This window comes from Podarcis cretensis (genome assembly GCF_951804945.1).
Source record: "Podarcis cretensis genome assembly, chromosome: 2".
In the NCBI taxonomy this organism is placed as follows: Eukaryota; Metazoa; Chordata; class Lepidosauria; order Squamata; family Lacertidae; genus Podarcis; species Podarcis cretensis.
This window is the reverse complement of record NC_137171.1, coordinates 30,217,767-30,228,671: the sequence shown is the minus strand read 5'-3', so window position 1 is coordinate 30,228,671 and position 10,905 is coordinate 30,217,767. Positions and strand designations below refer to the sequence as shown.

Genomic DNA, 10,905 nt, shown 5'->3' with positions numbered 1-10,905 from the left:
AGAGCCTGCAATAAACCCAGATGCCAACTTTGCTGCCACATACACCCGGACAACACCATTACTGGCCCCAACAACATCACACATACCATCTCGGGACTATTTAATTGCTCATCGTCTAACATTGTGTATGCAATCAAATGCCAACAGTGTCCTTCAGCTCTCTATATTGGACAAACAGGCCAGACCTTACGCCAAAGAATAAACGGACATAAATCAGACATCAGGAATCACAAGACAGAGAAACCAGTAGGAGAACACTTCAATCTCCCAGGACATTCTATACAAGATCTCAAAGTAGCTGTTTTACTACAAAGGAATTTCAGAAATAGACTGGAAAGAGAAGCTGCTGAATTGCAACTTATCACCAAACTTAAAACCATGGAGAGTCCTGGTCTGAACAAAGACCTTGGATTCTTATCTCATTATACATGACAAAGCCATTTTTCACCTTCTCACCCCTTGCTTTTTCCTGTAAGACCTATTGCAGTCGTTAAGAGTCGTCAACAGGCTCATCACAGCTATCTGCCAATCACCCATTCCCACCACCCTTCTGAGTAATACCCCTCCCCACCTTCTCACTATATAGAAGGGTCTGGAAACTTCTGTTTCAGTGTATCTGAAGAAGTGTGCATGCACACGAAAGCTCATACCAAGAACTAACTTAGTTGGTCTTTAAGGTGCTACTGGAAGGAATTTTTTTGTTTTGGTCAAAGAAACTAGTACTTGTAACAGATCCTAAAATGTAGAGTCTCTCCAGTGGCATTCTAAAATGTAAGTCAGTTTAAAATTAAGCAAAGCACACCAGAAACCACGCAGTCGCCCTTGCTCTGCAACCAGAAGGCTACAACCTGCCACGCTCACAATTGCTGCAGGGAAAGAAGGAGGACCTATGGTATGTCGTGCCACTTTATCAATGCAGCTCAGAGCTGGATCAAAGCTGCAAGGGGGACAGGATTCAGAGTACTGAGAGATCCATTCTAACCTTACAACTGCAGGACACACATTCAGCTCACTGTTCCAAGTGGTCCTGGCTCTTGCAGCACGGATTTTGGGTAGTTTTTCCAGGAATATCAAACACAGTGAATGCTGGAAAACAGGACGGGCATGGATGTGAGAGACAGGAGGGTGGCAGAGGCGCAGAGAATAGGCTGCATCTCTGGAAGTGGGGCCTGGAGACTCAGCTTTGAGACAGCAGCAGGTAGAGTCTATTCCCTTCTCCAAATCTGTCTTAATGAGAGTAGCCATATACAAGGACACAAAGAAGTGTCAGTGACAAAACGTTACAGGGGCTCTACCTGTATCTCCAGATCAGACCATTTGGGCCAAAAATAATCAAGTGTTTTCACGGTGTGTGATTTTGCATAATTTATTATACTCACAGTGAACTTCAGGATTGCAACTTCCGTAACTGCAAAAATTTGATTTTTGACCTACAGCAAACAAGTCATGTATATATGAAAAGAATAAAAATAAAGCGCTTTGTAAAATATGGTGATCAAGCTTTGGATACATACACACAGACTGTGATTATTTCCCTGGGGAAGCCCAAAAGCTTGCAATTTTATTGTTTTCCTTTTTTGGCAGACTATATTCCAAGTGATCACCGTGGCTTTATGCAGAAGCCAGAGAGCCATGGTGTTTTGGTTAAAGCAACACGGGCGTGCACAGGTGCATGGGTGTGTTTGGGATGGAGGGGCTGGAGTAGCATTGCCCCTCCATCTACTGCGTTGCTGGTTGTGGACTCATTGTCTTAAGCCATCTACATTCCCCTATGGCAGCAGTGTGTGTGTGTGTGTGTGTGTGTGTGTGTGTGTGTTAGGAGGGGGAATCCTTTTGCCCCTTGGAACTCTTGATTCACCAGGCTCAGCCTTGTGCACTCCCTTCAAAATGTTCCGAACCGTAAAGCAACAACAACAACAACGAAAGTCGGGACAGTCAGAGCAACGCCCTTCCAGGTATATAGGACACACATCAAGATCTTGCTTTGACCACAAGGGAGACTCTTCCACTTGGTGCCATCACCTTCCTTCTCCCATCCACTCATCCATCTCCTTTGGGACATTGAGGAGAAACATCTGCCTCCTCTTGTCTCCTGTTGATGTCTGCTGAGAGTGCGTCTCAACTGCGCCAAGTTGTTTCGCTTCCATTTCTCTTCCAGTCTTTGGGCACCCAAGCCCCAGGAAGATGTCATTTCCGGAAAGCGAAGACCTCCCGTGTTTTCAGTCCCCTCCTGCTTTCATTCCCTGGCTTGGGAGAAGGTTCATCCACCATGCCTCCATAAGGGCAGCTATCAGAGTCTGGGTGGTTCCCCGTACACTCCACAGCGGGGATGTAGCCACTGTCCCACATTCCTGTCCCGCAGAGTTTGCACAGGTCATGCAGACCGCAAGGGATCCGAGGCAGCAGGCGGAACTGATAAAGCAAACTTCTAGCCTGGAAGTAGGATGGCAGAGTAGATGTGAATACACAAGCCCACAAAACAGCACATGGCACAAATAGCAGATACGAGAAACTGTGGAGTTCATCTAAATTGCCCATCTCACACCCAAATCGTAACAGAGATTTGACACCACTCATAAAAGGAGAACACTGCACAGCCTTCCATATGCTGTTTTGGAGCAGATAGAATTGCAAAGGGTTTTTTGTCTGCCTGTCTGTTTGTTTAACACCTGCAATTTTAAATTTACCTTCCTGAGTATGAGCTCCCCATTCATGTGCATGGCCAGGTTCCCAAAGTGCAGAAGCATCTGGTCAGTGGCCAACTGCTGTTCGATGACATCATCTCCATAGATCACCACAATAGCCACACAGATGAAGAGGTGGAAATAGTCTGTCTGCAGCAGCAAGAGAAGAAAATGATCAAGGGAAGGAGGGTTAGAAAGATGCACTGATTGTGGCAACAAGATCACATTGGTAGCTTTTTGGCTTAAAAAAAAGCCAGTGAATGGGAGAATCGCAGAATTGTAGAAATGGAAGAGATCCTGAGGGATCTAGTCCAACCCCTTCAATGTAGGAGCATGCGAAAGGTAATGGGAATTATAAATGATGTGGCAAGGTGAGAAGGAAAAGCTATTCACTCCCAACCACTGTGAGGCAGAAGTTTAAAGACAAAGGCAGCACTGTACTTCGCACAATGCTGTGGTACTGTTGTGTAGAGGTTAGAGCTTTGTTGTGTGATTGAAGAGAGTCAAGTTGAAATCCCCACTAGGTGGCCTAGGGGCAGTCAGTCACATGCTCTACCTTACAAGGTTGTTGTGAGGATAAAGTAGGAGGTGGAGAAATCTTGTATGCCACCCTAATCTTATTAAAAGAAGCACAGGATGGCAACGCATTACAATAAATCTAGAGAGCTATACACTTTCAAAAGCAATGCAGAAATCTCTTGAATCAGGGCCACAGAGAAAGAGGAAGTCAAAACTAGTAAGGCAGACTGCATATCCTGGCAGTCTGCCCAGTTACCTGCATGAAATCTGGATGCATTCTGAGAGAAGTGGTGTATGCTTACAAGACAAAAGCCTACAGTGTTGAAGTATATGAAATCTAGCAAGTCTGTAAGTTTTTTGACCCAGTTATATCTGTTTTCACTTTGAAGAAGTAAAGGCATGAGAGGGAATATTATTTCTAGTAAAATGTTTTCAAGTGAGCAACCAACAAATTAGGTACTGGATATGCTGCGTTAACACTTAACTTACAAAACGCTCCATTCTGAATAATTCTGCACACAGAATTAAGATCTGCTGCAGGGATAGGCAAAGTTGTGCTCTCCAGATCTTGCCGGACCATCATCCCCGACTACTGGCCATATGCTGGCTAGAGATTATTGACGGCTGGGAGTCCAGCGACTTCTGGAGGGCACCACGTTGGCTGCCCCTGTACTACTTGCTTAATACAATGAGTTTTAGGAGCACAGGAGTCTAAACCACCTGGCAAAGGGCAGTGAAATCGCTGCCACGAGGATTCAAAGCAATCTCCCCTCCCCCTTCCCAGACCACCACCAGAGAGCAACTATTTGGCAGAGAGTAATGCGAGCAAGCAGCATACGGCGAACACAGTTTGGTGGCAACCTCCTTTCCTGCAGACGAGACCAGGTCAGACAGAAACCATACGCTGCTCAGTCCTGGGGCTAACCTCACAAGGAAGTTGAAAATTAGCTTGCCTCTGTGTGTATGTGCGCACGCCTGCCCTTCACACAGCAACATCTGCAGCTGGGAGAGAAAGCCAGGGTTGCAGCAACCCCACTGCACAAGGCAGGCTGAGGGCCGCTTTGGCTGATGGGTTGCGACAGCAGCAAGAACAGCCCAGGAGCTCAGTAATGAACAGTCAGGGTGAAATTTGCATCGATTTGTGTAATGTCAGAGGCAAACAGTGGGAGAGAAGGCAAGCAGTGTGGAGGGGGAGGGACACACACACACACACACACACACACACACACACACACAGCTCGTCACAGTCATGGCTGGGGGAGGGGAGAGAGGCCTGGAAGGACAGCAGCTGCAACCGGCAACATCCCCCCATTCAGCATCCTCCAAGGAGCAGTGCAGGAGCCCCACCGACAAAAGGACCCTTCTAACTGCCCCGCTCCTCCAGCCCCCTTTTAAACCTTACCTGGTAGTGAGCCCAGCAGGCTTCCCATATACGCAGAGCCTCAGCATCGGGAAACTCACGCTTAAAGCAGAGGAGGATCCAGCGGTGGCAGAAGAGCATCTGAAGGCCATCCTCCCCAAGGGAGACCAGGTGGTGGTAGAAGCGCACATGCATCAGCCGCAGCAGCTCTCGCAGGTACATCTGGCAAAGTGGAAGGGGAGCTCAGTTCAGCTCCAGAGAAGGGGAAGAAAACCCCGCTACTCCCCCCCTAGACCACTGGGCATTCCTGCCCCAAAACCCCTCAAGCTCAGCAGGAGCGGGCACACCTCTTAAGAGCTGATTCTATTATTATTATTATTATTATTATTATTATTATTATTATTACTACTACTATTGTTATTGTTATTTGAATTTATATACCGCCCTATACCTGGGGGTCTCAGGGTGGTTCACAGAATAAAACTAATTCATTCACTATTGCAAGCAGTCCTATTAGGAGCACTGTATCCCTGGTGCTTCAGGGACGCGGATGGGTTAAACCACAGAGCCTAGGACTTGCCGATCAGAAGGTCGGCGGTTCGAATCCCCGCAACGGGGTGAGCTCCCATTGCTCGGTCCCTGCTCCTGCCAACCTTGCAGTTCGAAAGCACATCAAAGTGTAAGTAGATAAATAGGTACCGCTCTGGCGGGAAGGTAAACGGTGTTTCTGTGTGCTGCTCTGGTTGGCCAGAAGCAGCTTAGTCATGCTGGCCACATGACCCGGAGGCTGTATGCCGGCTCCCTCGGCCAATAAAGCGAGATGAGCGCCGCAACCCCGGAGTCGGCCACAACTGGACCTAATGGTCAGGGGTCCCTTTACCTTTTTATCCCTGGTGCTAGTGGGCGCACTACTTACAGCTTCAATAGTCTGGTGGTTTTGCTGCTGACTATCAGGTCGGTCTGTAGAAAAACCATGTTCGTCCACGATTTGATCGTGGATGAGTGGGGCTGACCTGGTGCCTATCACCAAGGCCTGAGTGGAGGTCGCTGGGATGGTTAGATCTGACTCAGGTCTACCTGTCCAAGTACTCAGTGTGACATCACCTCAGACTGGTGGGATGGGGATAAGGGACGCATTGCTGCAGTCCACAAGGAGTTAACTTCTCGCTATCCCTTCGAGTGGGACTGGAAGGTTGCACCTGGTATTGGGAGACAGCTTGCAAATGCTGCTGGTGTAGTTCCCACCCTGATGCCCCAACAGCCTCCTTGACCAAGCTTATCTTGGGTATGATGTTGGAGGAACCCAGAACGGTGGTTTTAGGTGACCAACATCCATGCTGAGGTTGCCTTGAGTTCAGGGCCTCCATGGCAACTGTTCCTCACCCCACTGCCACTTGTGCTATGGGGTTCTGAAGGGTAATATCCTCTTCCCAGTGTCATTTCACATTTACACGAAGCTGTAGGGAGCAGCCATTTGGAGGAATGTGTCACCAGTATATCCTACATGTTGGATACAGCACCTCCTCCTCCTTGCAGCTACTACAACTTCCTCAGGTAAGTTCATCCATCATGGATGCAGATTTCACATTTCCGATTCATTTAGGATTTAAAGGGCAAATGGAGTGCGGAGGAGGAAGAAAAGAGATAAATAAGGTGGGCGGGGGGAGAAGAGTGCTCCAAGGTCAAATTCTCACCAGTTGTTTCTCCATATCCTCATCACGTGGGGAACTGATGAAGATTGTGTTCTGCATCAAACCCACAAAGCACCAGAATGTATCCGATTCATCCAGGACCTCCGCGAGAAGTGGGGCAACAAGGTCAGACATCCCCTGGGAGTAGCCAATGGCAGAGTTGTACACTGCATAGTTCAGCAAGATCCGCCTAGGAAGAGGATGGTCAAATGACCAGACGGTGAGGCTGGGATGGTGGAGCAACCCAGAGAGGCCTGAGCATGTACCCTCCAACATTTCTCCAATGGAATTAGGGACCTCTTATTCCATAATAATAATTTTACTACTTATACCCCGCCCATCTGACTGGGTTGCCCCGGCCACTCTGGGCGGCTTCCAACATGTATAAAAAATATGATAAAACATTAAACATTTTTTTAAAATCCCTATACAGGGCTGCCTTCAGATGGCTTGGGGGTTGGCTAACTCCATACCCTCTCTAATATTTATCCAATGAAAGTAGGGACATCCTACCATACCCTCCAACATTTCCAAGATAAAAACAGGGACGTCCTAAGGAAAGGCGGGACATTCTGGGAGCAAATCAGAAACTGGGATGGCTTCTGTAAATCTGGGCCTGTCCCTGGGAAATAGGGACACTTGGAGGGTCTGTGAGCATGCTCAGTAAGCACAGAATGCTGACTCGCTGTTAGGGTGGCTGGGGGATGGAATGGAGTGGAGCGGAGTGGCAATGGGCATGGCTGGCTGGCAACATGAAAAGGAGCACTCCATACTACAATATTGTTGCAGGCTCCACCTGCTTTGCCCGGCCCACCTTTGAAAGGGTTTAGCTGGAAGCGTATGAGGTTGGGTGTCCAAAACACGGATGGATCTGGGCTTTCCAAGTGGGTGCAAGGTTCTCAGTGTATTTTGGGGGGCACTAATGGGTTACAACAATCACCTCATTGTTTCCACGTTGGGGTTGTTCTCTCCTCGGAAAAACTGGTTACTGCGGTCCGTCCTCACCACATCTTTGTCGACCGTGAACTGCACATTCCGCCAGAATGCCTTCTGCTCCTCCGGTGTCAGGGAGAGCCTAGGCGCCACATTACAACATGAGTGCACTCCCAAACCACCCACTGCTGCCAATGGACATAGCTGTCAACTTTTCCCTTTTCTTGCGAGGAATCCTATTCAGAATAAGGGAATTTCCCTTTAAAAAAGGGAAATGTTGACAGCTATGCCAATGGACCTGGGAGTACTTTCAGGTAAGGGTCAAAATAAAGGAGATCTGGGGCAGTTGGGGAGGACAGAGCAGTTGCCTCTCTTCTGTATACGTCCCACCCAAAATGTGACATTGGACCTACTGTGAAGGTTCATTTTCTGGGGATAGTTAATTCCCCCTTCATTGTTTCAATTGCCAGGGGAGGGAGTATTTAAAAGAAGAATGGCTGAGGGAGGGAGGGTGGGGAGAAAGAGGCATCACACTCTCACTCGCACTCGCACTCGCACTCTCACTCGCACTCGCACTCGCACTCTCACTCACACTCTCACTCACACTCTCTCTCTCTCTCTCACACACACACACACACACACAAAACTGGGTATGGACCTGCTGGATTCAAAGTCCCCTCCATTCCCCTGAGAGGCAGAAGGACTAAAGTCCTTACACTTGCAGGAAAATGTGATGTGCTGACTCCCTCACCCTCCCCATCCTAACCCTCCACGCAGCAGATCTGGGGTTTAGGATTGAGGTTTACAGAACAAAGTAGTTCAGCATTTATAAAAGTAATTGAAAGAAAGAAAGAAAGAAAGAAAGAAAGAAAGAAAGAAAGAAAGAAAGAAAGAAAACATGTAAACCTTGAAAGTCTGGAGTTGGAGCCACTGCCACCCCTCATTACCTTTTCTGCTGGATCTCAAAGTATTCCTCTCTCTTCTGCACTCGGAGCGCCTCCCTCTCCTCTGAAGTGGATTCATAGCTGTAGTAGCGCAACAAGAAAGGCCAGACCTCACCACGGATGGAGACATCGATCCCACCAAAGAAAATAGCCTGGGGAGGAAGGGAGGGAGGGCAGAGGGGAAATGATAAAGAGGTTGCAACAGAGGAAAATGCCACAGTTTCTGAAACTGGACCTCTTTTGCTCTCCTCCTCTGACAAGTGACGCCTTGAGATTCAGGAGCCCCACAATCTGCACATGTTTAGAGGGAAAGCAGAGCCCCCCCTTTTCCCAGGGGAGACACAAATCAAACTCATTTCAATGTCAATAACCCCCCTGGAGAGGCTATACAATTAACACATCATTCTCACGTCACTGCTTAATCCCCAATCTTGGAAACTTCACACTTGGACCCAGACTCACATACCGCCTCCTCCCCCACCCCAAAGCCCGTAATTATTTTAAAGCCAGACAGTCTCAATTGCTTTTATAGGCCTTCACATACTGTGCAAGCACCCCTAGAAATGCTCACTGGTCTTCATGTCCCAAACTGCTGGGCAATCAACGCAGCAACAAACCAGAAATCCAGAGAGTTGCTACGTTAGCCTGCAGGGAGCTGACAGGTGCTGCCTCCCCGTTGCCAAAGGCTGGGAAGACGTGCAAAGGTTCCTGGAGGCCAAATAAGCACAACTGCTCCACGCTCCACTTGGGAGGCCTTTCTTCTCTTGGAACCAGCAGAGCAAAACATGCCACTGTGTCTTCTCCCTCACCTTCCTCAGCTTGTACTCTTCTTCCACCTGCCCAGCCTCATTTAGATGATGGAGCCACGCAGAGACATCCAGGCGCTTGTAAGCGTTCTCCTCTGGGTGGGTCTCCGAGGAGGGCAGCTTGGGCCTTCGGATGGAGAACTGCATGCAGGTCTTCACGTCAGTGAGCTGCTAATTGGGAGACAAAACCAGGACAGAGGGCTAGAGCAATAGCTGCAGGAGCCTGACCTCCCATTCCCATGGCTTGGACATCTTATATCCAGGTCGCCACAGCAGAAAAAGAAGATGATTTTTGTCTGGAGAGAGACTGTCCTGGGAGGGCGGCAAAGCCTTGGAAGTTTGGGGAGACTTCCGGCCCAAGCCAGCAAGCGTAATTGGGAGTAATTAAGGATCAGAGCGACATGACGCACTGCTTGGTTCGGCTAGCTGCCTTTCCCACCCTCCCCTGCCCAAGATCAGAGCTAACACGGCTTGCAGCAATATCGTGAGCCTGCCCAGGAATGCACGCAATAAATTACATCTGATTGGCCACATACAAAAGGGCTGCTGTTACGAAGGAGAGAAGGCAGCGGTGCCAGGCTCTCCGAGGACGCTTGCCATTCCTGGGTGAAAACTGCAGCTGACATTTAATTTAAAAATCAAAAGGTTACTCAACACAGATGGAAGCCCCCGTGGTACTATAATGAGGGGAAAGCAGCAGGGGAAGAAGTGGGGAGGGGGGCTGGGGAGAAGGAAGGGAATGTAGAAATCACTGTTTCTAACAAGCATCTCTAGTATCTTTAAACATATAATTACGGCCTTTGCAAGGCCTTTGTGCAGAATGAAGCAAGATATGCCAATAGGCCTTGTCAAAACATCATTTGAATACAGACGGCTAGAAGTCATAGACTGAACACTCAGCACAAGCCTAATTGCAGAGACAGGATGGGCAAGTCAGGACACTTGCTGCATCCTGGACTGGAGTTCAGATTCCACCTGATCTGTGGACTCACCCTGTGCTCATACCGGACACATAACACAGAGAAGAGAACCCTGAGAGAATTAGATCTGTGGTTTCGCCGTTTATATAAACAGCTGGCCTATTTCATAAGGCTGCCGCAGGCCACAAGAAGCAAAGGAAATGAAACGAGGCCCAAATCTTCTAGTTGCAGAAGAGGTTTATAAAGGCGAACACTCTGCCCAATAAAGCAAATCCTCCGTTATTTGAAACTCCTGTTTGGCTAAAATTTCTTAACCCAGTGTTACCTTGCCAGGATCTTACATAACCTACGTAAGCCTGCTCCTCATTAATCCCCAATATTGGATTAAACAAATACTTTGGATGGTCCCCTTCTCCAGCAAGAGAAAGAACAAACCAAGGGAAGTGCATCACCAGTATCTACAAACCCCTGGCAGCTCTTCAGACAAGCAGGGAAGCTGGCCTGCCAGCAAGAATGGGGCACAGCCCCACCAACCTCAGAAGAAGAAGAAGAAGAAGAAGAAGAAGAAGAAGAAGAGTTTGGATTTGATATCCCGCTTTATCACTACCCTAGGAAGTCTCAAAGCGGCTAACAATCTCCTTTTCCCTTCCTTCCCCACAACAAACACTCTGTGAGGTGAAAACAAAAAAAATTCCTTCCAGTAGCACCTTAAAGACCAACTAAGTTAGTTCTTGGTATGAGCTTTCGTGTGCATGCACACTTCTTCAGATACGTGGTATCTGAAGAAGTGTGCATGCACACGAAAGCTCATACCAAGAACTAACTTAGTTGGTCTTTAAGGTGCTACTGGAAGGAATTTTTTTTGTTTTGACTATGGCAGACCAACACGGCTACCTATCTGTATCTGTGAGGTGAGTGAGGCTGAGAGACTTCAGAGAAGTGTGACTGGCCCAGGTCACCCAGCAGCTGCATGTGGAGGAGCAGAGAAGCGAACCCAATTCACCAGATTACGAGTCCACCGCTCTTAACCACTACACCACATTGGCTC

General features: G+C 48.2%; 1 protein-coding gene across 6 annotated transcripts in view; it reads right to left on the bottom strand.

Annotated features, from left to right (window-relative positions):
* Positions 1 to 1,352: 1,352 nt before the first annotated feature.
* The window catches only part of TBC1D16 (TBC1 domain family member 16), a 69,812-nt gene continuing 60,259 nt past the window's right edge, over positions 1,353 to 10,905 (bottom strand). For 4 of the 6 annotated variants that reach the window (XM_079965415.1, XM_079965418.1, XM_079965414.1 and 1 more), the window contains 7 exons: positions 8,941 to 9,108; positions 8,135 to 8,283; positions 7,195 to 7,329; positions 6,258 to 6,444; positions 4,606 to 4,785; positions 2,688 to 2,834; positions 1,353 to 2,433 (listed from right to left, as the gene is read on the bottom strand). In XM_079965415.1, the coding sequence (XP_079821541.1) occupies positions 2,188 to 2,433; positions 2,688 to 2,834; positions 4,606 to 4,785; positions 6,258 to 6,444; positions 7,195 to 7,329; positions 8,135 to 8,283; positions 8,941 to 9,108 (1,212 nt within the window). In that variant the 3' untranslated portion in view covers positions 1,353 to 2,187. The remainder of the gene's footprint in view (positions 2,434 to 2,687; positions 2,835 to 4,605; positions 4,786 to 6,257; positions 6,445 to 7,194; positions 7,330 to 8,134; positions 8,284 to 8,940; positions 9,109 to 10,905) is intronic. The other 2 variants (XM_079965416.1, XR_013835797.1) reach the window with 2 other exon arrangements.